This window comes from Eschrichtius robustus, chromosome 16, assembly GCF_028021215.1.
Source record: "Eschrichtius robustus isolate mEscRob2 chromosome 16, mEscRob2.pri, whole genome shotgun sequence".
NCBI lineage: Eukaryota > Metazoa > Chordata > Mammalia > Artiodactyla > Eschrichtiidae > Eschrichtius > Eschrichtius robustus.
The window spans coordinates 70,964,703-70,991,589 of NC_090839.1; the positions used below are offsets into that span (position 1 = coordinate 70,964,703).

General features: G+C 40.5%; 1 protein-coding gene across 2 annotated transcripts in view; it reads right to left on the reverse strand.

The window, feature by feature from the left end:
• The window catches only part of DNAH3 (dynein axonemal heavy chain 3), a 208,920-nt gene that overhangs the window by 174,446 nt on the left and 7,587 nt on the right, over positions 1 to 26,887 (reverse strand). For both annotated transcript variants that reach the window (XM_068524531.1, XM_068524530.1), the window contains exons 4-15: positions 24,790 to 24,894; positions 24,023 to 24,245; positions 20,789 to 20,861; positions 20,350 to 20,524; positions 18,342 to 18,531; positions 16,667 to 16,862; positions 12,505 to 12,630; positions 11,125 to 11,320; positions 9,240 to 9,419; positions 4,818 to 4,954; positions 1,967 to 2,072; positions 1,599 to 1,777 (exon numbers count right to left, since the gene is read on the reverse strand). In XM_068524531.1, the coding sequence (XP_068380632.1) occupies positions 1,599 to 1,777; positions 1,967 to 2,072; positions 4,818 to 4,954; positions 9,240 to 9,419; positions 11,125 to 11,320; positions 12,505 to 12,630; positions 16,667 to 16,862; positions 18,342 to 18,531; positions 20,350 to 20,524; positions 20,789 to 20,861; positions 24,023 to 24,245; positions 24,790 to 24,894 (1,886 nt within the window). The remainder of the gene's footprint in view (positions 1 to 1,598; positions 1,778 to 1,966; positions 2,073 to 4,817; positions 4,955 to 9,239; positions 9,420 to 11,124; positions 11,321 to 12,504; positions 12,631 to 16,666; positions 16,863 to 18,341; positions 18,532 to 20,349; positions 20,525 to 20,788; positions 20,862 to 24,022; positions 24,246 to 24,789; positions 24,895 to 26,887) is intronic.

Sequence of the window (26,887 nt, forward strand, 5' to 3'; positions counted from 1 at the left end):
GAAGGCTGAAAACATTTTACTGCCCTAGTCCCAAATGTTTATTCTATAGGCAAAGGAACTGAAGATCCAAGAGGTGAAGCCAGGGGACACAAGCTAGCAAACAGAAGGTCTTGGATTCAAAACCAAGTCTTCTGGCTCCCAAACCAGGAATCCCACCATTTCGTTACCCCGTGAGAAAGCTGAGTGCAGTGGTGGAGAGCATTAATTTGGAGTCAAAATGAACTAGGTTAAGCCCTGGATATGCCACTTGCTGACCTTTTGGAGTCTCAGTTTCTTCATCAACATAATGCAGAGAATAATGAACAACTTCTTGGGGTTGGTGTGAAGACCTGATTAGATCTTGAATGTTCAGAACACTTACACAGTGCTTGGACTACAACATGTGCTGGAAAAATGGTAGCTATTATCATAATTAATTTCCTGATGAGTTTCTGATATGCAGTTTGTAAACCTTAAAAGAGCTATAAAATGCTAAACTTATATTTATCTACATGTATATGAATAATATAATATATAACAATTTAATAGTGGTTATTAGTACTAAATCATTTTAGTCTATCTATAGTTTAAAGCTCTCTGAGGAAGAGAGCTAAAATAACACGGGCTAACCATTTTGTAACATTCAAATAGAAACAGAGTAGCAGATAGTTGCTGTCCCAGCCTCTTAGCCTCATTCCCTTTTCTGTTACCCACAGCCTAAGCCTTCTTGGGGTACCCCATCCTTCTCTTTCTTGGTTCTCATGGTTTAGAGATGAGAACACTACCCGAATCTAAACCATACTCTTGGCTATGGTGTTTGCCTTGCTGTTGCCCAAACAACCCAAATCAGGCCAGTGCCACACCAGCCAGTGTCACAGTGTTGGAAAAAAGGGAAACCATTTTTTCCCCTGTGGATGGAAACCTGGGAGGATGTAAGTCTGGAACTGCTGGGGCCCACAAACTGGAGAGAATCTGTCAAGAGATCGGAGCTGACACAGAGGACAGCCAAGTAGAGGGAGGAAGATTGCATTCTAATTGTAGTGTTGAGGGCCTGAAGCTAGCAACTCCTAAACTTTCCAACATGTGAGCCCCAAATTCCTTTTTCTACATTAGCCAGTCTGGCCTCCTATCCCTTACAACCAAAAACGTCTTTAATAAATACTCATCAGTAAAATGAAGGCACAATATAGAGTTTAACATTGAATGACAGAATCCCCAGACCCAGACAGTAGACGTCTGTATAGAAGAGATTTTAAGGGCTGCCTGTAATCACCCTGTGTCTTCAAATGTGTGCTAGATGGCCAGTGAGAGAGCCTGTGACCTCAGACAGTCCAGTAATTTCTCTCTGAAGTTGCCTGCAAGAAAGCAAAGGCTGAAGGATCAGAGATGAACTGCCTCAGGATGCTTTCCACCTTCCTACTCCAAGTCCCAGGTAGTTTTCTCCTTACTGTTCACCTTCTACCCTGAACCTGATTCCCTGCAACTGTCACTTTGGGCAGAAACAACCTGAACTGGAAGTTCAATCTGGTCATTGCTGGAAGGTGCAAGTTCTGTCCACTTTTCCATTCTCCCATTCGTGCCAATTATCATTGCTATTTCTCTGCATGCAACAATAATACCTGGTGTTGGTGTCCCGGTTTACATCCACTTGGAATTGAATCAGATGGTCTTTAAGATTTTGGGCTCGCTCACAGATATCATAATTTAGGCTCATGGTGTCAAGGCAGAACATGGCCAAAGGCACGGTATTGTGCATGGATGCAATTTCATTTCTCCGCTTTTTTATGCTATTGATCCTCTGTAGAAGAGAGTAGATTCAGTAGCTTAATTTGCCTCTAGCCTCTATGCATTTGCCCCCAGCCTCATCCCCAGCCAATATAGTACAATGCTGAGCATAGTATATACACTAGTGAAACACACTGACTACTCAATGGATTGTCTGTAGCACATGTAACCAAGATACGAAATGTCAAGTGGCATCTCCTACCATCACAAAATCCTCAATTTCATGATTTTCTTTCAGGAACGCAGTGATGTTTTGCTCTGCCGTGTTATCCAATAAGTCATCATACTTCTTGTATACATTTAAGTATCTTCCATATTGAAGAGCATAAAAATCAAACATACAAATACAGGTCACCAAATCAGATTAGTCAGAGTGGCAAATGAAGAGATAATATCATAAAAACTAGCCCAAATCACGAAAGAGAAATATAACGTGGCAAAATAGAGTGAACTGGGAATTCAGAACTTTAGCTTCAAATTCCAATTTTGCCACTTCCTACCTGCATGAACTTAGACAAGATATTTCTCTTTTTCAAACATCAGTGTCCTTAATTTTAAGTGGAAATGATAATAGCTCACTGGATTGTTGTAAAGATGTAATAATATATATTTAAAGCAATTAATACTATGCCTAACGTACAGTAAATGTGCAATAAACATTACTTCCTATTCCTCCTTCCAGTTCTAAAATTCTACATCTAAATTTTAAGATGAAAATTTGTAACTAATGAACCTAAAGTCTATTAAATAGAATTAAGTTTCCCTCTGTCTGCTGTCAGATGATGCAGAAATGGCTGGACAGATTTCCCCCAAATTGGAGGATGTTTGGGGGATGCTCTGACTTAAAATAAGTTTGAATTAAAATAAAGATGATATGGAGTAAACAGAATTAACTTTGTGGGGCCCAGGGGTATACTTCCAAGAGCTGGCCAACACTTCAGAGACTCTGAAACTGAGATACAAGGAGAAGCCCATGGAACTGTCAGTCTACAAAAACAAACTATACATATAAGAATCAACAACAGGGAAAACAGAGGTTTCAAATAGATGACACCAGATTAAATTCACGAGGGCAGAGCTTCCAAATCTGAGGCTGTGGTTTTCAGAATAGATTAGCAGCAGTTCTCAGCTGGGGGTGATTTTGCCCCCAGGGGACAATTGGCCATGTCTGAAGACATTTTTGGTTGTCAAAACTGGGGAGGGTCCTACTAACAGGTAGAAGTCAGGGATGCTGCTAAACATCCTACCATACCCAGGACAGCCCCTCATAATGCAGAATTTTCTGGTCTAGTCTTCTTGCTTCCCTTCCTCTTTTGTTCTCTTCTTTTGTGATTTGATGACTATCTTTAGGGTTGTGTTTGGATTGCTTTTTCTTTTTTGCATCTATTGTACATTTTTGGTTTGCAGTTACTATGAGGTTTTGACATAGCAGTCTCTCTCTCTCTCTCTCTTTCTATATATATATATGTATATATATACACACACACATATATACATATATACATACAAGATTGTTTTAAGTTGCTGGTCTCTTAATTTCAAATGTATTTCCAATATCTTGCACTTGTAGTCTCCTCTTCTCACGATTGCTGGTTTTGACATATTTGTGACATCATATTTGTGTGTGGATGATTTCCTACCTTTATTGTATGTTTGCCTTTACCAGTGAGCTTTCCCTTTCGTAATTTTCTTGTTTCTGGTTGTGGGCTTTTCTTTTCCACCTACAGAAGTTCCTTTAGTATTTGTTGTAAAGCTGATTTGGTGGTGCTGAATTCTCTTAGCTTTTGCTTGTCTGTAAAGCTTTTGACTTCTCTGTCGAGTCTCAACAAGAGCCTTGCCGGGTAGAGTATTCTTGGTTGTAGGTTTTTCCTTTTCAACACTTTAAATATATAATGCCACTCACTTCTGGCCTGCAGAGTTTCTGCTGAAAAATCAGCTGATAACTGTATGGGGTTCCCTTGTATGTTATTTGTTGCTTTACCCTTGTTGCTTTTAATATTGTCTCTGTTTTTAATTTTTGTCGATTTGATTAATATGTGTCTCGGCGTGTTTCTCCTTGGGTTTGTCCTGTATGGGACTCTCTGCACTTCCTGGACTTGAGTGAGTGTTTCCTTTCCCATGTTAGGGAAGTTTTCAGCTATTATCTCTTCAAATATTTTCCCAGGCCCTTTTTCTCTCTCTTCTCCTTCTGGGACTCCTACAATGCAAATATTGGTGCATTTAATGTTGTTCCAGAGGTCTCTGAGACTGTCCTCATTTCTTTTCATTCTTTCTTCTTTCTTCTGTTCCACAGCAGTGATTTCCACCAATTGATCTGTCTTCCAGCTCACTTATTCATTCTTCTGCCCATTTATTCTGCCATTGATTCCTTCTACTGTATTTTTCATTTCAGTTATTCTATTGTTCATCTCTGTTTGTTTGTTCTTTAAATCTTCTAGCTCTTTGTTAAAGATTTCTTGTATCTTCTCAGTCTGTACCTCCATTCTGTTTCTGAGACCTTGGGTCATCTTCACTATCATTACTCTGAATTCTTTTTCAGGTAGATTGCTTATTTCTACTTCACTTAGTTGTTCTTCTGGGGTTTTATCTTCTTCCTTTGTCTGGAACATAGTCCTCTGCCATCTCATTTTGTCGAACTTTCTGTGTTTGTGGTCTCTGTTCTGCAGGCTGCAGGACTGTAGTTCCTCTTGCTTCTGGTGTCTGCCCCATGGTGAGTCAGGTTGGTCCAGGGGCTTGTGCAGGCTTCCTGGTGGGAGGAACTGGTGCCTGCCCACTGGTTAAAATGCATGAATTTCTAAATGCCAGAACCTGTCTGGCGCCACGGCTTTCATGCAATAGAGGTGAACCTGTTATTTGAATTCAGGCTCTCCTATCTATTTGCTGGAAAGTTATGGTTTCCTTATCTGCAAATAGGGATAAATAGTAATACTGATGTAAGTAAACACTGGCTACTCTTATTCTTTCACGTATATGGGAACAGGGATCGTTTATTTGATGACAGTTAGGAACTCTAAACGAATGCCAATGGCTAAGTTACAACTAAACCAACTTACTTGTAGGGGCCAACTTGATTTTTCTGAAATACCTCGAAAGTTTGATCCACAAAGTCAGAAACCAGTTTTTCATCAGCATTAACAGTTCCAAGAATCAGATTATATCCTTTCAACTCTGGGAACAGGATAGATTCCACCTAAAGAGGAGAAACCACTTTTATTTTTATTTAAAGATTTATTTTTTGATGTGGACCATTTGTAAAGTCTTTATTGAATTTGTTACAATATTGCTTCTGTTTTATGTTTTTTGGTTTTTTGGCCACGAGGCATGTGGGAATCTTAGCTCCCTGACCAGGGATCGAACTCACACCCCCTGCATTAGAAGGCAAAGTCTTAACCACTGGACTGCCAGGGAAGTCCTGAAACCACGTTTACATGTCACAAGACATCCACAAGACACAAGAAGGAAGATGACACCAAAATGTAAAGTCTCCTGCAATGCACTCATTTCCAGGGACATCGGCTGCATTTCAACTCTATTTCTTCTCGGATGGTGCTGGAAATCACCCCACTGTTCCCTTTACCTCTATTCTCTCTCCTCTTCCTCTTGTTAGATTACTCATCTTTCAAATTCTTGCTCCTTTCAACTCTCATGTCCTTAGAGAGTCCCCCACTGGGCCCCCAGTGGATGTTAGGTTTTCCTGCTTAAAGTTCACATTCTAAATTTATCCCACTTGGCACTCATCGTAATTGTAATTAAATGAATGTGTAATGAGCTGTTCTAGGTTTGTCCTGGGATATAAATGCCATGAGGGTCTGGATTGTATCTGACCTTCTCCACTATTGTGAAGGGCCTAACAAGAGCTTGGCACATAGTAAGTGCACATAAACATTGTGTGAGTGAATAAATACTACAGTGGTACGCCTCTCCCCCACCAAACACTTTCCTCTCTAATGAAAAGCTACTAGAGGCATGGGTTCCAATTCAAACTCTGCTGCTAGCTGACTATGTGACCTTAGGTAAGCTACCTTCTCTGGACTTTAGTTTTCTCATCTGAAGAAAGGGAGAGATATACTAGATTCTTCTCTCAGTTCAGGAAAAAAAGCTATGTCTTTATGATCTGAGGCACAAAAAGTATTTTTCCTGAGAATTCAACTCTCCAACTTCTTAATGGCACATGTGTATCTCTATGAATGTTCTCAGTTGCATGACTCATGCAAGCTGCAAGTCCTTGTTGGGGACCCATTGCCTTCCACTGCTCTCTCTACTAAGAAAGATTTTAGTGATCTGTATAAGAAAGGACTCTTCAGAGGGCTTTACTGAGTTATGAGTTATATGCAGCTGATGAAAATGCATCGATTTAGAAAGGGGGAAAAGCAAGTACAACTGATCTTTGTCTTCCCTCTTTGGACAATCCAAAGGTTTTTAAACCAGTGGAGAAGCAACTTCTTTGCAGTAGCCATACTGTAGGCAGTGTTTGAAAGCAGGATATGAGTGAAATGGCTTAGGGCAGCACAACTGGAGCATTCAGGCCTTGCAACAGATCATAGGTGGGCAGGATAAGGGATTATCTCTTTGGAAAAGTATTCAATCGAAAGAAGATTTTAAATGTGGCTGGTTCTCACTATGGAGAACAGTATGGAAGTTCCTTAAAAACTAAAAATATAGTTACCATATGATCCAGTGATCTCACTCCTGGGCATATATCCAGAGAAAAGTCTAATTCAAAAAGATACATGCACCCCAATGTTCATAGCAGCACTATTTATAATAGCCAAGACATGGAAGCAACCTAAATGTCCACTGACAGATGAATGTAGCCTATACACACAGACACACACACACACACACACAATGGAATATTGCTCAGCCATAAAAAAGAATGAAATAATGCCAGCTGCAGGAACATGAATGGATCTAGAGATTATTATACTAAGTAAAGTAAATCAGAAAGAGAAAGACAAATACCATATGATATCACTTATATGTGGAATCTAAAATATGACACAAATGAACTTATTTACGAAATATAAACAGACTCACAGATGTAGAAAACAAACTTATGGTTACCAAATGGGAATGGAGAGGGAGGGATAAATTTGGAATTTGGGATTAACAGATACACACTACTATATACAAAACAGATAAACAACAAGGACCCACTGCATAGCACAGGGAACTATATTCAATATCTTGTAATACCCTATAATGGAAAAGAATCTGAAAAAGAATACATACACATATATGTATAACTGAATCATTTTGCTGTACACCTAAAACACTGTAAATCAACTATACTTCAATTAAAATTTTTAAAAAATACACCTTTAAAAAAATGTGGCTGCTTCTCCTGTGCCCCACAGAGCAGTCTGTAAAACCGAGCCAAGAACAATAGTGCTCTTTCCAGGTAATTATTGTTACTATCTGCTTATCACCATGGCTCTCTGATCCCAGACTTCTTGGTTTTGTCATTACCTTCAGTGCTTTCTCCTGTATACTTCTCCAACTTTGGCATTTCCCTGGCACTTTGAGTTAGACTATTCTCCCATCAGGAGGGAGACTGACCCAAGCAACCCCATTCCATAGGGGGAATATACAATTATATATATAATTTAATATATATATATTTATATATATATAATGTGTTTTATATACCTATATAATGATTATGAAAGTAATGCATCGACTGCTAATGCTGTTTTAAATTCTGCTTATTGCATTTTCAATTTTATAAAATCCTTCCCTTATCTCATCCAGCTTCCTTTTATTTATGTCTCTCATTCACCTCTTTTCATTTCAGTCAGTATTACAGATCCATGTTTTTCTCAGTTTTTTGCTAAGGCAAATATTTTCTAATATTTACTTTGGTTTCCTTTAGTAACTTTCTCACAAATATGCTTTCCTTTTGCACCTTGAGTACTACTTTCAAACATCTCATGCTGACGTTTTTTCCAACTTTTAAAATTCATCTTTAACCATAAATAAGGCAGGACTGATAGGGGATGGGGTACTGTCTATCTGTTGCTGTTCTTAGGTATTCTTCTTAGATATTCAACCTGAGGGACTATTCTTTTAAAATGTCACTACCCAGATCAGAGATAATACAGTGTGACGGGTTCAGAGAGGCAGACTGTGCTATGGGCATCTCTAGATGGAGAATTCACATCCTGGGCTGCTTTTTCTCATAGTCTAGTAGAGTCATCAGCATTTACTTGGGTCTAGCTTTCAAACCTGGTACAAACTATGACCTATGACTATGTCTTCTTGGCATTACAACCCACTAAATCTACTACCAGCCCCTGCCAGGCTGTTAGCAGCAGCAGCCACATAAGCCCTGGGCTCTCCCAGCCCAGCTGCTTGCAAACATTGCTAATCAACAGCAGTGAAGGGGAACTTGAGTGGTATGTACTTTAACTGTCTCCAAGCCCCACACTTATCCTTCCAAATTACAGGGTCTTCTCTTTCATTTCCTTCCTAGGGATACTGATTGTAGGAGAGCTGCCCACGTTTCTTCCCCCTCTGAACATCCAGTTTTCCTGTTAGTCTGACTTGGTTGGGTTCAAAACCCCCAATTTAGAGTTCTCTGGTGAAATCAACTGGAACATGTGGCTTCACATGCTTCCCTACAAAGTCCAACCCTAATCATGAGCTCTTAGAACCCTCTAAGCACAGGACTGCAAAGAGAAGAGTGCTTAAGAGCATCCAAGCATCATACATAATGCATGGGGAGGGAGGGAGAGCGAGGGATGGGGAGGGGAGAAACACCATGCAAGTCCCTTCCCTATGTGGGGCTGGACACTGGCCCTCTTGCCACACCAACCACCCAGAGGGGGACAGAAGATGGAATGCCAAAGAGTCACACTCATGTGGGTGATCCTGCCCAGTTCTAGAAGTCTGCTAATAACTGTCTGTAATCTGATAAGTAATGTCACCCTGAAAAGGAAACTTGGAAAAGGGCTTGGGCCAGGAAGGGAAGCTTTACTCTCTCCCCTAGAAGCCTACAGTGAGTTAAACAGACAAATAAACAAATGGAAATTCAAGAACTAAATTAGATATAGTCTTATGAAAATTCTTGGCAAGGCACATGGCAATTGATCCATCATGAATTATTAACCCAAGATGGATATGGCTTGGGATACATCTGCCCTTTTGAGGTTGGCATCATGTAGGGAACTCTACTTTCTCACAAAGTAACTCTTAGTGTCCTTGTTAACGGGATGTGTGGACATTTCTTTAAGGCCCAAATCCTCTTTCTGGGAGTCAAGTGGGTGTACTCAGGATATATCTCCCAAAGTATCAATAAAACCCTACCTTGCACAAGCAGCCATTTTAAACACATTTTATTCAATATGTGAATAAAAATACAAATGAATAATTACACTTAATTATTACATAATAATTACTTAATAATTACTTAATACTTAAGTAATTACATTACAGTAAGTAATTACATTACTTAATAATTACACTTAATACTGTACCTTGGGAATCCCCCTAGAGTTCTTAATAATTTCCAAGAAAGAGTTGTGTATTAATTCCCAGCAGTCATCAAAGGATGGATTAAAGACAATAATGGGCTCATTGACTTCAAGCTTGATCATAATCAGCTGAGGTTTAAAGAACTCCATCTCTTGGTAGGGCTCCTCGAAATCATTCCCATCCTTCAGGAGAAATAAGATATGGAAATTATTACAAAATGGAACCTTCTAGAATCAAGGGAGTGAATCTTACCCATTTATAGGACTACATGGGCACCAGAAAAGGAAATGAAAGGTACCATGCACTGTTCATATTTTAAATAAGGGCAAAGTATGGCTTAGCCCACCTGAGTTCACCCTCTCCCCCTTCTTCGAAGCTTTGATTCAGTACGTTTACTTTGCTTGGAAATTCCTTTGTCAGTATTTCCAAATCCTCCCCATCCTTTAAAATTCAGCTCAAAATCCCCTCCCCTGGGAAGCCTCCCTGCTCCCCAGCAAGAAATAATCTTCCACTTCTGAACTTCCATATTTCCACTTCCTTATGGTATTTTATCTTTCTCTCGAGAGATTTACATGCACATCTTCTCTACACTAAACTTAAGGGCAGGATCTGTCTCTGATCCATCTACGTCCTCCAAAATATCCAAAATATCATTTAGTACATCGTAGGTGCTCAATAAAAATTTGTTGACTAAATCCAAAAGTATAAATAGTTTATCTGTATACCTCACATGAAGTTGCTAATTAGCATATAGTATATTTTAGACACTCAAAATGTCAACCTTCCTGCAGTAGAAATATTGGTGTGGAGATATTTCTGATTCCCAACACAGGTTAGTAACACAAAATACCTTTCATAAACTCCAGTGCCTAATGAAATTGGCATGGGGCAGCTGTAAAGTACTTGTCCAAGTAACTGATTCTAGAGATTTCTAGATTGGTTTAAGGATTATTGATAACCATCAGTTGAATGCCTACTAGGTACCAAATACTCATAAATTTCTTTCTTTAAGATATATGAAGATATCAGTTTTCCCGCTGTGTGGAATTTTAGAGTGAGACTTGTTCCCACATCTGAGTTTCTTCTGCTTAGCCAGTGGATGATTACAATGACATATACAGATTAGCCCACTGTAGAGTGCTAACAGTGCAGTCTAAATTCAACAGCATTGGTTCTACATTCTTTTGAGCAAAAGGGCAATTGTTCATTTTTACTCTATTTGTAAAAATGCTTAGAACTTAACCTTTTCTAACAGGCAATTTTAAATTTTATAGCTCTTTTTAAGATAAAATGGCACATAATATAAAATCCAAAAGAATATTCCTTGACCTCCCAGGTTATCTAAATTTAAGGGATGCTTTGAAAACCAGGACTTAGTGTTTTAGTTTTTATCTAGACTTCACTGAAGTCGTTTCATGAAAGAAGTTATTAGGTCAATAAAGCCTTTTGTTTTTAGATGTACCCTTTCAAAGACTGAAGAACAAAAGGCAATATCTGCAATGAACACACACAACACTCCCTAAATATCAAGCCAAAAATTGATAACAAAACATTTTCAACCCCTTCTTTTAATAGAGAGGATGAAAAAGTGACCACTCCCTCTACTGTAGGAGGTATGCATTCCATTTTATTCAATCTTTCTTTAAACTGTCTTAATTTCTCTAGATCTATAGATTTTTACCAATATAGTAGGAGGTAATTATCTCAGGAAAGGTTTCTGTGTGTTTAAATAAATCATTTTTATAAACTAATAATCACCTGATACGTGTTCAAATCAAGAACTTTACTTTTTGGCTTGGCTTAAGGCTGAGGACCTTACATGACTGAATCCTGAGTCTATCTCAGTTGATTCCACTCCAAAGGGTCTACTGCTGGTCCCCTACATACCTTGTGTATCAAGAAAAAGGAAACGAGGTCCTTCAGGGACTTAATGACCAGCTCCCTGAGCTGGAGTGACATGAAGGATGCAACAGAAGCAAAATATTCCTCAATGCGACGAGAGGAGTCATAGTCACTCTTGGGAGCAAAAAGGACCCACTGCTCCTTCTGGGAGACAAAAAGCTGGGCACAGGTGGGGATCCATCTGTAAAGAAAGCAGGGCGTCTAACTAAGAATCTCTTCCAAGCTCCAAGAAGTCCTCTCAGCCACTCCCCACTCTCCACAACAAGGCAGGTGGCTCCTTTCCCATCAAGCAGCTTTGCAAATTGGTACTTTCATATCCCTGGCCACTTCACCTGCCAACATCCCTTTCTGGGGAAGACAGTAATAAGATTTGGATTGAGAGACTATTCTCCCATTAGCAATACCCAAATGAACAGTCCTGCTGAAAGATGAAAGTGTCTATAGTTTCTTCATTATATTCAGAACTTGGGGTAAAGGGGTATAAGGAACTGGAATGTTCTCTCCAACTTCTCTCCCTGGCAGATGTCTGTTTTCTGATTGAGACTTTACAGGGGGAAAGAGAAAGAGGAGAAAAGGAAGAAAACTTGGGAGGAGAAACTCCAGTGTGGCAGTGGCTGCTCAGAAGTTGAGAGCAGAAATTAGAAAACCAAAAGAAGAAATGGATGCCTCACTGTTCCTTTCATCCTACTTCCCCCAATTTCTAATTCCCAATGGGAACCACTGGCATTTGCATCCTATCACGTCTCTTTTCTGACTGCTAGAAAAGTACTACTCTAACAATCAGAGAAGTACTGGTAGTAGTCATAGTTGTAGAGGTAATAATTATATTTAATAGCTACTATGTGCCAGCTATTGTATAAACATTTTCTCTGATAATAAAAACCCATTGGTAGGTATTATCACCATCATCTCACATAAGGGAATTTCTCTGGCTCTGGACACAGTCCTGCATGCATTTGCAAAGGAAAAAAGAATTAAGTGACTAAAAACTCCCATCCTTGGAACCCTGCAGGTATTTATCTGGGCCACCTGAACACAAGTCATTTAAATGCATTGTCCTGTAACCCAGCAAGGCCTACAGGATTTCAGAGGGAGGGAATGGAAGTGGTACTCTCATCAAGGAATGGTAATGAGAGAGTTTCAAAAAGGCAGAGGAAGACTAGGAGTGAGGGTCAAAGATCAGTGTACATGAGGAGGCACAGAGGCTGTCGGGGATGGGAACATGGGAGGAAGAGAACAGAGGAAGATGTCAGTGAGAAGTCAGCAAAATCTGTGCAGCCCCCAGGTTGGATACATTTTCACTTCACAGAGTTTTTGATCTTTATGATACTGTGATACAGCCCCATTCTGAGGCCAGATACTGACTTGTTGAGAAGAATTTGGCGTGCTTCCATGCAGTGTTTCTGGATGACATCCTGATATTCGTGAGGCTGCAGAGGTAATTTTCCCGCCAGTAATTCTGCTGTTCGAACAAACCTGAGGTCTTTAAATCTGCGGAAAGAGAGGGAAAAACTTCCTAAGCTAAGTAGATGCTTAATAACAAACTTTGTACGACGGGTTCAAAGGAAATATATTTTCCTTTTTCAATGAGAGGAGATATAAACAGATTAAAACGAATTATATCTGAAAAATCTGGGAGTCTGAGGAGGGAGTGGATAGTTCACAAGAACTCTTGCAAGGAGTAGATAAACTCAGCAGGTATTACTGAGCCTTCCTATGTGTCCTGCTCCGGGTAACCCATCTGGGGAGTGGGATTTTGACACTGACCTGGAAATTTGGCTGGCTGGGAACTGGGATATCAAATGGACAAATCAAAGCTCTTTCCAACAGTGAAGACACAGAGGACAGGGCAAGCAAAGCACCACCTTCATGATCAAGTGGGTTCCACTCAATCCTCAATGTGGCCCCTGGGTGAGCTACTCAAAACAACTTGGAGGTCCACTTTGGTCTGAACCCAAAAAACCCTATAGACCTGCCCCTGACAGCTGACAGGCTCACCGAGACACCCACAGCATCCCTGGCACAGTACCTTACATAGTGCAGGTACTCAATAAGTATTTGTTAAATGAACACGTGAATCTCTTCCTGCCCTCTCTGATGATAATCTAACCTTCTCCTATTTCTCTCAGATTAATGAAGGTTCTGCCCTTTACCACACTCCCCAAGGCCTTTTTTAGCCTACAGGGCCACCAGTTCTCTTCCTGACACCTATTCATTCATTTATTAATCAGTCTTTTAAATCATCAGTGCCTACAACTTCCCAAACTAGATCTTTGCTCACTTTCTTAGCTTGCCTCAGTTCTCGCTTCTCATTTTCATCATCCACTGTAATGACCCATTAGGCACTTTCCCTCATCCTTCTAAAATCCCGCAGTCTACATTTCTGTTCCTTTTTGGTGGAGGTGGTGAACTTAGTCTTCATCTTGCCCGGCCAGTCACAAAGCACTGCTAGGGGAGAACAAAATTCGAGGACCTCACTCTCCACACACTTTGATAACCAACTCTAGCATGGCCCTGGTCACAACCTGATAACTATGTTACTCATCTTCAGTTCAATCCTAACAAACTTCCCACATTGGCCAGAAAAATCTACTTTTTCTTCAGATCATGACCCTCATTCTGGCCCCTAAACCCCTCACCCTTCACTGATCACTAGGTGACCTCTTAAAATGTTTAAAGCTAAATACTGCAGGTCATATAAGAACATTTTTCTGTAGCATTTCCTTAACAAATCTTTCTCCTTGATGATTTTTTGGTTCAGCTGACAAAAACCTAAATGATTTTGGTTCACTTTTGTGCCTTTGTTGCCTTCTTCAGGGAACCATGAAAAGCAAGTGATAAGAATTCTTCTTTTAGTAGAAACTATATGTTCAATAATTTGTCATCTTCACTATATGATCAAATTAAATTCACGTGTACATCCTCTTGGTACTGAACTTCTGGCAATTTTACCAGCCCTGTGACTGACTTTCTTGTTAATTTCTAGGTTAATTTATTTTTTGAGGCCATAAACATGCTTGTAGTTAAAGCAGTATCTTCATTTATTGAACAACTACTGTATGCCAAGCACTGTTCTAAGCACTTCACCCAACAACCCCATGAGGGAAGTATTGTTATAATTCTCATTTTGCATATAAAGAAACAGGGGTCCAGAAAGATTAACTTCCCCAAACCACACAGTTCATCAGGGACAGAGCAAGAACCAGAACCTAGGCTGTCTAGTTTCAGAGCCCACTCTATAAATTATTACTCTTCTATAAATTATTATTATATACTTCTGCCTCATTAAAAAATTACTTTTTTCCCCCAATGTCCTTACTAGCACCTCCAATGCCTTAGAAAACTGAATTCAGTTCAAAGAGGGAATGTGCTTATTTCTTATCATTGGTGGGCTCTGTCCTAGGTTGACCCCACCTGCAATTCCTTTCTAAAATATAGGTAAAACTAAGAATGTGAAAAACAAGTAAGTTATCCAAGTAACAAGGCTCTCCAAAGACTAAACACATTCACAGCTATAGATCCTCCCCAAACAAAATATTTGAGTTACTGATGAAGTTCACCCAATCAAAATTATGTAAACATATCGGCCTCTAATTTTTCTAATAAAAAACCCAGATGGTGGCAGCTCATCATTTCATTAGCCTGCCTTTGGTGAACTCTGGTGGCCTCATTCTCCCACCAGGATTCACACCCCTTCTTGAGGGGTTCATAAAAAAAATCAGTCTTTCTTCCCAGTGCAACTGATGAATGGATAAACAAAATGTGGTATAGCCATAAAATGGAATATTATTCAGCCATAGAAAGGAATGAAGTACTGATACATGCTTCAATATGGATGAATCTTGAAAACATGATGCTAAGTGAAAGCAGCCAGACATGAAAGACCACATACTGTATGATTCCACTTATATGAAATATCCAAAATAGGCAAATCCATGAAGACAGAAAGCAGATTAATATTGCCAGGGGCTGAGTGGAAGGGAGAAGAGAGGGTGACTGCTAATTGGTACAGGGTTTCTTTTAGGGATAATGAAAATATTCCCAATATTTTCAGGAAAGTTGCACAAATCTGTGAGTGTACTCAAAATTACTGCATTGTACACTTCAAAAGGGTGAATTTTAAAGTATGTGAATAACAATTTAGAAAAATGAAAGAGAAAAAAAAGTGACTCCTGCCTCCTCTGGACTTCTACCAATACCTGTGGCAAATGTAGTCACTGATGAATATAACTGAGACTACTGTTTGCCAACCCTGTGCTGGCCCTGAGTTACATAAAGGAATAACCTCAAAAAACTAAAAATAGAGTTGCCATATGATCTAGCAATCCCACTCCTGGGCATGTATCCAGACAAAACTATAATTTGAAAAGGTATATGCACCCCTATGTTCACAGCAGCACTATTTACAATAGCCAAGATATGGAAACAAGGTAAATGTCCATCGACAGATGAATGGGTAAAGAAGATGTGGTACACACACACACACACACACACACACACACACACACACACACACAATGGAATATTACTCAGCCATAAAAAAGAATGAAATAATGCCTTTTGCAGCAACATGGATGGAACTAGAGATTATCATACTAAGTGAAGTAAGTCAGACAGAGAAAGACAAATATCATATGATATCACTTATATGTAGAATCTAAAATATGACACAAATGAACTTATCTATGAAACAGAAACAGACTCACAGACATAGAGAACAGACTTGTGGTTGCTAACGGGGAGGGAGAGTGGGAGAGGGACAGAGTGGGAGTTTGGGGTTAGTGGATGCAAACTATTATATATAGAATGGATGAACAACAACGTCCTCCTATATAGCACAGGGAACTATGTTAGACAACCTGTAATAAACCATAATGGAAAAGAATATGAAAAAGAATATATACATGTATGACCGAATTGCTTTGCCATACAGTAGAAATTAACACAACATTGTAGATCAACTATACTTCAATAAAATAAATTAAAAAAAAGAATTTGGAAAGGAAAAAAACAAAAAGACTGAAGCCCCCATATATTTCACAGGCTAGAGAGAGTCAAAGTCATAAACATACAATTATAATTCAGTGTGATACATTTCATAATGGAGGTCTAATTAACACCTACTGGATATTTATATCAGGCACTATTCTAAGTACTTTGCATGTATTAAATTATTTATCCCTCCTACCAACCCTATGAAGTAGGAAGTCTTATTATCCCAAATTTAGAGATAAGGATTTTACTTATGAAGCAGCACAGTTAGAAGTGGACCTGAGCAGGCTGGCTCCATATGAGTGCTCTTAACCAGTATGCTCCAGTGCCTACAGACAGGCACTGGGTGCTGTGAAGGCACAAAGGAGGGCCACTTAGCCCTGCGTGGAGAGTTGTCACTTGCTGTTCATACACAGTTTGGGTCTAGGATGTTTGTCATTTTACTTCAAGGGCAAGGCTACTCCCACACAAGATGATCTCTTATGTGCGGAAGCAATAAAGAAAGGGAAGAAAAGGGACAGGAAGCACTTCTTACTCTGTAAACCACAGCTGTTTCAGGCTGAGCATCATGGGGTTCACTGTGTGCAGATGGTCCTCGTTCCACTTCTTGGCACTCCTGTAGGCACTGTGCCAGGGCACAGGGGCCCGGATCACTCTTTGAGGAAATGCTCGGGGGATCCTCTCGATGAAGAGTCTTTTCCTCTCCATTGGATCCATGAGGATGTAATCAACTATAACCAACAGGGCAAACACTTGTTATTAAGCAGGGGCCTTGAGCACTCTGTGCTCTTAGCGTCAACACTTTAAAGGTAAATGTGCCTCTGTCCATTTACACTTGGAAATGCTCCCTCATTTACAAGGTCAGTGGTAATCCCCTGGATATAACTAAATTGGGTAGGTTCCACTCTGTTGGTATGTGAGATATTTCAGGGAAACAGGAATATAACTTTACAGTCTGGAGTACTTAGAATCTGGAGTTGAGTCCTGTTAGGATATCTAGCACCATGCATATCAGTGAATTAGTATTTGCTGATACCTCATTACTCATTAACTGATTTCTCACACCAAAATAGTTACATAAAAAATAAACACAATGGATGACACCAGATACCTATGAATGGAAATTTAGAGGCCAAATATTTCACGTGCTAAGGATTGGAAAAAGCCTCACAGAGGAAGTACCATTTAAGCTGGGTCATAAAGAATGAGTAGGATTTTGTTTGAAGGATAAGAAGTGCAGTTCCATGACCTTTGTATAATATACTCAAGGTGCTGTGAGTCATTCTGTGGCGGAAATAACAGGTACAAGTGGTAGAGTTCAAGGTGATAAGACTGGAGAAGTAGGTTGAGGCTGAAATTTGAAGGGCTTTACATGTTTATCCTTATAAGTTTGGTTCTAGCCTATAGCAGACAAGGAGCCATTACACTGACACCATTAGAAGGTTAATTAAGAAATTAAAAATAACTAGACAACTTGGTAAGTATAGCTGTGTTACAGATAAAATGGGAAGGTGGGGAACTAATATGATCACCTCTCCCCTTTGATGTGTTTCTCACGTTATTCACCGTCATCAAACATTTCCCAATGACCTACTGTGTGCAAGACAAGACATGGGGCTAAATATGAAGGGGAGGGAGGATTGATGATACATCCGCTAACGTCTAATAAGAGAGCTGAGACCCATAAGAAAGACAATGCCTGTGTTAAATAACCGTAGAGAAACAGTGACATGGGAGAAGTTCCAAAGTGGGATGAGTTGAAAGTAGAAACAAGAAGTGCTATGAATGCAGAGGATGGATTCATCACTGAGGGTTGCAGAGATCAAAATACTTGAGGGAAGAGGCAGGTCTTGAACTAGATTTTAAATGTGAGTAGGCCCCTACTTCTTAGTGTTGCTACTTACAGTAAGTAGCACCTGAGTAGCACCTGCATCACCTGGGAGCTTGTTAGAAGTGCAGAATCTTGGGCCTCTCCCAAACTCTACTGAATCAGAATCTGCACTTCAACAAGATCTTTAGGTTACGTAGATGCACATTAACGTGTGGTAAGTACTGGTGTGGACATGAGTGATGGTGGCGGGGAGCGTTTGCATGAAAAGTTAAACGATGTTTTTGGCATTTTCAGAGTAACCAGGGTGAAGGACTGACAGTGAGAGGAAAGAAGGTGCCCTCCACATAGGAACCCCTGTCCCATTTATGCCCAGCCTTACCAATGCTTTTCATGAGGCTACTGTAATAGTCATTTTCCTTCTCCTCCACAAGGACAGTCATCAGGGGTTCCAGGAAGGGACTTGTCAGCAGTGTGTTAGATATCAGCTTTGAAATCCGAACCATCACTTCATCCTCCTCAGGGGCAATCATGTGTTTTTGGACTCCATTGGTCAAATAGTAATAGTATCTCTTCCATAAGCAAACCACCAACAAGAAAATGATCATAATCAATTGGCTAACTGTGCCCACTTGCCCACACCCGTCAGCCACCAAGGGACCCTGTTCATACAGCACCTATCTCCATCCTTCACTTGCTCCTGGGCCTGTGACTTCACACTCATTGCAATAAATCGTTGGCGAGTATTCCCCATGACTCTGGAGGAGTCAAACAAAGCCAGAGATATCTCAGCGTGGTATAAGGAAGGACTTGTCAAATGCCATGCAGATAGGAACAGTGGAAGGAGGACTGAGGCCAGGGATGGAGGTGGCATTATCTGGTGAGCTTTAAGAAGAGGAATGACAAGCTCCTCCAGTGGACTCAAATACCCTCCTCAACAACACTGCTCCTATACAAAGGAAGCACTGGATCCTGTGGCTTGTAGCTGTCCCTGGGGAAAAACCCCCAGGTCTCAGTGAGACTGGGGGGTTAGTTCTTCTAATCCAACCATGGGACTTTTGAGTTTAGAAAAGCCACACAAACACAGGAACTGAACAAAAATGCCCAGTGGGACCTGGTGATGTTAGGAAGTTTGGTTTATTTAGGGCTTGCCTCTAAGCTGCTAGATGGCTGAGTGGCTCTGGAAATGAATAATTTCAGATGGATAAGAAGCACAAAGTAGAGGGAAGGGTTTGAAATCAGATTTGACCTTCAGTGCCAATTGTCTGTGGTCAGAAGAGGCTGAGCTTACATCTCTTCAACCTTAATACAGGACAAACTTCCAAACTTCCCTCATTATAAGAACTGCCTGGGGTGAGGAGAGAGGCTCCTGTTGAAATGCAGATCCATAGGCCCCCTGCTAGGGCATTTGGGATTTGTTAACAAGCACCCCCGGTGATTCTTATTTTCAGGCACGTTTGAGAAATGCTGTGTAGCTCCTAAAAGCACAGAGATGTCAGTATCAGCCAGACCTGGTCTAAGTTCTAGTTTTGCCTCTTTCTGACCGTATAACCTTGAGCAAGTTACTTAGTCAGTCCCCACCCCAATTTCCACAACTGGACAATAGGCATAATCTTAGTCCCCAGGTCTTGAATGGGGTCAAGCATCTAGAGGGTTTAGCATGGAATTTTGCTAATAGCACATGCTCAGTCACTATGGGTTTTTATTATTGATCATTTTACTATACACTATAAATTCGCAAGCTATTTGTTCCTTTAAGATAGGGGTTGGAAGCTCAAAAGTCTACCTGGGACCAAGCAGGTACTGTTAATAACTGAAAGTTGGCTATACATAAGAAAATAATAAGGAATTGTGGAGACTGACAAACCAGAGAATGTATTTCTCATCTAAAGGAAGTGGCTACTGTTCAGCTTCAAATATTTTAATTTTTTCAAGAGAGGTTAGAAATCTAGCTTATGTGAGATTTCCTTTATTTTCAAAACACATCTATAGGCCAAATTCAGCTTATGGTAGGGTTGCCGGATAAAACACAGGATGCACTGGGATATACTTATACTAGAAAATTATTCATCGTTTATCTGAAATTCAAATTTAACTGGTGTCTTGTTTTTGTTTTATTTTTGTTTTTCAAAATCTGGCAACCCCAGCCTATGGGTCACCATTCTGCAACCTACATTCTAAGAGAACCCAAAGGCACCGATTTCTAAGACTTACTAGAGCAGAGAATTCAGGCATGCACACCTTCATTCAGTAGTCTGTCATGGGGTCTGGACTTCAGTATTTTTAAAACATTCCTTAGGTGACTCTGCTGTTTTTCTCCAGTTTAGAATCACTGAGATGCCAAGAGTAATACTTAGCAAACTGAGAGAAATGAGGCAATAAGAATGTACCTCCAAGTCTGATTCAGTTGGTTTGGTTTCTTGACTTTCTATTTCCATCTCCTGCTGTAACATCACATCAATCTGTTCTTCTGGACTCATTGGTCTGCTTCCTGGGAGAGTCAAAGTTGTCACCACCTCCGTCCTCATAGGTAAGGAGGTTGAGGTGTTGCAGGCCAACCTCGTCCTGAAAAGTAGACACAGCTCAGTCCTTGGTTCCATGGAACACCTCATAGGTTTGTTAGCATTGGTTTTGCTTAATTGGCTAATTTATTTTTATTTAGAGCCTCAAAAAATTGGATTAAGAGGATTGTTGGGAAAAAAACATGAGTAACTAGGTATCCAGGAATGTTTTAAAGTCAAGAAGCAGAGCATGGCTTTCAAGAGACCACAGCCTTCTTCGGTTCAGCCCAGTGTCCTGCAATCCCCTGTGCCCATAGGGACACCTTACCCAGTGAGATCCTCTTTGTCTTTGGGGGAGAACTTCATTTTCTTCTTGTTAGGCTCTAATGAGCTTTTATTTGCTAGAACAGTAGAGAAGAAAGACATCAGTGATGGGCAGTGGCCTTGGGCGGTCCTCTGTCCACAGGGATGCAAGTCTCAGGGTAGTGCAGGAGAACACTAAGGGGGGTGGACTTGGTGTGGTGGGATGACGCAGGTGATGTGGGCCCTGTACCGCTAATTACCTGTGTGACCCTGAGGAAGTGACCATCACTCCAAGCCTCAGCTTCCCCAACTGTGAAATGGGGATGAGCATACCTTCTGTTATCCCATACATTGGACAAGTATTAATAATTGCTCAATTCACTCCCCAATCCTATACGCTCTATTTTCTAAACATCAGGTGTATTACTGCTTAATATTTTTCTTTTAATAGATTCAGACTTTTAAACCTAATATATTTATTTTAAAGTAAATATTATATGATTACCACAAGTAGAAAAACCAGTATCATTTGCAATAAATATAATTATTGCAAATAGAAAAACCGAGGTCATTTGTAACAAATAGAAGGCATTGCAATAAATATCATTTGTGATAAATAAATTCAACAAATAATATAAAACTCTACTATTAAACTTTAACTGGATACTTGCTTAAAATTCTAGCCTAAGGAAACTGAGATGTCATAGAGACATGTTAAAGACATACTAATATGAAATTGACATTTTGAGGGAACCAGAGGATTGAAGACTCTTGCTTAAGATGTATTTTGAGTTCATAGTTTAATTTCCTCAACCTACTCCAAATAAAACAATAACAGAAAAAATATTCTTTAAAATTAAAAAGACAGTGCATTGTTCGAAAAGATGCTCTTCTGGGTGGACTAAAAATAAACACATTGTGAACTAAAAGTCTTAAACTTGGCTTCTGGAGCCAGAAGCAGGCAAAAGTAGTTAGGTGTTTGATACCTGGGGGAATAATAGAACCCAAAACACACCATGATTGTGGGGACTGCAGGTAGGCTCACAGCATGAAGCCAGGGCTGCCCTACCCACGGGAAAAGACAGCAACACTGTCATGCAGATAAAGCACTTGTTATCCTCAATTCACATGGTGGCCACAGATAGCAAAGAAAGGCTGGTAATATCTAGGCCAAGCCTAACATTGCCTCAGGGACCAGATCTACAATCCCCAAACATCACCTTAGGATGGGAGTCCTAAGCCACCAATATAAGATCTGGTACTAATTTGGGGTCCAAGATGCCAGATGAAGGCATAAAGGGAAAAAGGCAAGATTTTAAAAGGTATATCAAAAGAGTACACTGTTTGAGTACATTTATATGTGAGAACAACCAAAACTAACCTACGGTGACAGAAATCAGAAAGTGGTTACCCTGGGGCAGGATGGTGTTGGGGAGAGGAAGGAACTGATGGGAAAGGAGCACAAGGGAACTTTCTCTAGTGATGGACATACACTATATCTTATTTGGGTGGTGGCTATATGGTGTAAACAATTGTCAAAACTCATTGAACTGAACACTTAAGATCTGTGCATTTTATTGTATGTGAATTATACCTCAACCAATGGGGAATGCATGTAGCAAGAAAGGGAAAAACTCTCAATATAAGTCTGCAAACTAAAATCCCATAACACATGAGAAAAACCAATACTAAGAAAGATAGCAAATAAACTCAACAATTGAGGGACATATTTACAAAATGGAAATAATACAGCAATACTAATAATTCTCTAAAATAAATGTTTAAGATCCTCCAAGTGATTGATATTGGAAGGGCTATGTCCATGAGAATAGAATAATAAATTGGCAAGGGTGGTACTCATAAATAGAACCAATTAGGAAATCTGAAAATAAAAAGATACTGTCATTAAAACAAAAACCATTCATTAGACACGTTAAACTCAAGACTGAACACAGTTGAAGAGCAAATTAGTGAGCTGGAAGATATATTTGAGGAATTCACCGAGACACAGCAGAGAGGATAAAGAAAAACATGATATTGAGTTTGAGACAGCAGGCAGATTGAAAGTCTCCAACACATCTCTAACAAAAACTACTAAAGGATATCTTTAAGCAGATATAGGTGTACCCAGTGGGACTAAACAAATTAATACATATAAAGTACTGTGGTAAGCAGCTTCCAAGACGGTCCCCAAGGATCTTCACTTCTTGGAATCATGCCCTTGTGTAATCCTCTTAAGTGTGGGCGGGAGCTAGCAACTCACTTCTAACAAAGAGAAAATGGCAAAAGTGATAGGATGTCACTTCCAAAATTAAGTTCCAAAAAGACGGTGGTTTCTATCTTGCTGGCTCTCTTCTCTCTCTTGCTCTCTCCCTCGTTCCCTCTAAGGGAAGCCAGAAGTCATATTGTGAACTGCACTATGGATAGGCCCATATGGTAAGAAACTGATGTTTATGGCCAACAGGCAGTGGAGGATGTGAGTGAGATCGGAAGAGGATCCTTCCCTAGTTGCCTTTCGATGACTGTGGCCCTGGCTGACACCTTGATTGTACACTTGTGAGAGATTCTGAGCCAGTTAAGCCATGCCCAGATTCCTGACAGAAACTGTAAGATAACAAATGGTAGTTGTTTTAAACTATTAAGTTTGGGGGTAATTTGTTATGCAGCAATCAACAAGAAGCACATGGAGCACTGCTTGGTGTATGGTAAATGCCATGCTAGCCATTACAATCATTCCCATTTCAGAGACGAGGAGACTGAGGCTCCATGAGGTTACCCAAAGTTAGCTGCAGCAAAAGGTGGAGCCAGGACTAAAACCCAGGATTAGAAATCTCACTCCAAAGCCCTATTCTGGGGCTTCCCTGGTGGCGCAGTGGTTGAGAATCTGCCTGCTAATGCAGGGGACACGGGTTCGAGCCCTGGTCTGGGAAGATCCCACATGCCGCGGAGCAACTAGGCCCGTGAGCCACAATTACTGAGCCTGCACGTCTGGAGCCTGTGCTCCGCAACAAGAGAGGCCACGATAGTGAGAGGCCCGTGCACCGCGATGAAGAGTGGCCCCCGCTTGCCGCAACTAGATAAAGCCCTAGCACAGAAACGAAGACTCAACATAGCAATCAATCAATCAATAAATCTTTAAAAAAAAACAAACAAAAAACCACATGGGCTTCTCCAGCTCTGGAGGAGGATTTTAAAAAAAAAAAAAAAAAAAAAAAAAAAAGCCCTATTCTGAGTGGGTATGGCACAGAGCCAGAAATACCTAATGGCAGCCCCTGAACAATCTTCTCCCTGGGGACATTGATGGTGACGGGCTGGTAGACCTTCAGTAGGTCCTTCAGTTTCAGGTCCTGGGCCATCAAGGAGTAGTTGTTGGCAATGGAGTCGCTGGGTCCACAGTGGTGGAGCTGCTCTTTGAAGGGTGCAGCCAGGGTCCATGATGTGCGTTGCATCAAGGGTGGGTAAAAGCTGTGCGACATGACTGTCTACAAGGGAAGAAATGCAGAGTGACACATGATGGGGGACATCACTCAGGGGGCCTGGGCTCCTTAGGGCCAGGCTCCACTCACACTGAGACTCATGGCATCCCACATGCCTTACATGGTGGCTCTACCTTCTGCACACTGAGTGCAAATACTTTCTGAATGGACACCAAATGTACTTCTCTGACCACTGTGAGCATGATTTCTGATGACAAGGATAACAGCTTGCTTTCAATATTCAGTAAATTTGTGATCAGATAATTTACATCTACTGTCTTTATTGCTATGGACGTGGCTATAAGGTAGAAATAACTGTTCTCATTTTACAGCTGAATATGGAGAAGTTCAGAGAGTTTAAATAATGCAGCAGGTAAGTGAGAAGGCCAGATTCTAACTCACCTTTGTGTTACTGCATAGCTCTTTCTCCCACGGTGTTGTAGCCTCTTCCAGTGGCAAAAATGACCAAGGCCTCTAATGCCACTTGTCAAGTCTGACTGTTTGCCCCCAAACTAGTACCAGCAGGAGAGTAGCAGCCAGGTGAACATACCTGATAGAGTTCAGATGGTTCCTCATTAGCAGAAGCAGGCAGAGGAGGCAACTCTGGCCGCATCTGGGAGTGGCTCATGTGATGTATCGAGTCACTTTTGTGGACCTGTGGGAAACAGACACAAAGCCACTCTTCAGGAATTAGGAAAGATTTCCAAGCTTCTGAGGTTGATAAGGAGTAAAAAGGTCCTCAGGAAAGGTTTTAGGCACAAAGTTCTGCCATACAGCACCCTTCTCACCCCTATCCACTGTGTAGGTTTCATTTCTTAATTGTTAATGTCTCTCCTCTAGCATCTCCTCCTTGGCTACACTTCAGTGAGCAAATTCAGATATTTTTTTTTCCCCTGGGAAGAGCCCAAATCTGAGGGCACCTCCAGGTACCCTACCCTGGGTTGTAATTAAAGGGGTTGACTTTAAAACATTGACTCTTGCATTTCACATTGGCAAAATTCCAAATAGAAATTTGCTCATGCAGTGGCATAAGTAACTCTGTCCTTCCTGTGAAAAGAAAAAGTATCATTTAAAGAGTGTGGGCATGTAGGTCCACCATGCCATTCAGTGAGTGTATACTTGAGAGTGAGCCTCAGATAGAGGTGAACCTGTGGCTCCCATGGCCACTCTCAGTTCCCGGTGCCTTTTCACCTCAGAGCTGAAGGTGATTTCAGTGTTGAGAAATGCTGTGTGTGTTTCTGTCTTACACCCAGCCACTATAAGCAAGACAACTACTTCATCTGGGGCTGTGATGGAGGAAAACTTCTGGGCTGGACTTACTGAGAGGTGTTGCTATACAGCACTTTAAAGATGGTTTAATGGATCTGCAAGTACAATTTTGGCTCTTTGTGATTTTTCACCTTAGGCAATGACTGTGTAAGATGAGACATTATTGGACAGATTTGATTTATTTGGGTCAGCAAATTAAGTCATGCAGGGTAATTGGCAGAAGGTAGAGAGGCAGGGGGTATATGAATCAGATATTAGCCATCCCATGCCCCAACCAATCCCTCACTGATGACTCAACCTCATAAAATAATAACATTAACAACAATAACATCTGCCATCATTCTAAATATTATGCACCAGGCACTTATGAGAATTTTTATACCCATGTTCTAGCTGAAACTAAGGCTCACAGAGGATAGGTAACACATACTAGCCACACAGAGGTGCTTTCATTTTTTTTAAGATATTTTTAAAGATTTTTTTTTTTTGATGTGGACCATTTTTAAAGTCTTTATTGAATTTGTTACAATATTGCTTCTGTTTTATGTTTTGGTTTTTTGGCCATGAGGCATGTGAGATCTTAGCTCCTCGACCAGGGATTTGAACCCGCACCCCCTGTACTGGAAGGCGAAGTCTTAACCACTGGAACGCCAGGGAAGTCCCCAGAGGTGCTTTTAAATACACATCACTCAGCATCCCGACACACTGGAAGTGGCAAGTATCACTTATATGGCAAATTACTTTGGGAATGTGTTGATCTTAAAATTAAACAAAAACATGCAAACTCTTGAACAAAAACGCATACTGAGCCTGGGAGTTTTAAAAACAATAGGTTCACTGATCTAATGGCCTAATTCAGTGGTTTTCAAAAATTTCAGACCCACTAACAGAACTTTATTAAACATGGGGATGCTCAGGCTCCACCTTAAACAAGATGACCCTGTTGCTTTCAGCTTAGCACTGTGCCTGTCTCTCTGCTCTTGACCTCAATTTCAAGGATCTAAGAATCGATGAATCATCTCCAAGAGCCTTCTCTTTCACTACTGAAATTAATATCAGATCTGCACTGATGAGGTAAACAAAATGAAAAAACTCAGCATCAACTTGAAAGGAACCTGGTCATCCAAAATGGGTACTATACCATCCAAGGTAGATTTTGGCAGCAGTATTTTCAGGGAAATGAAGTCATTCATGGTTTCCTTCAGGATCCCAGATGTGACTGGGACATAGACTGACATATACTGATTGATACGTTAGGGCTGTCTGCATTTTGTCTTTGCAAGCAAGAAGGTTTTGTGGTCAGTGGAAATCTTTCCCTTGGCCTAGCTTTTAAATCTGTTTCAAATAAAAATATTCATTAAAAGAACAACAAGCAAACA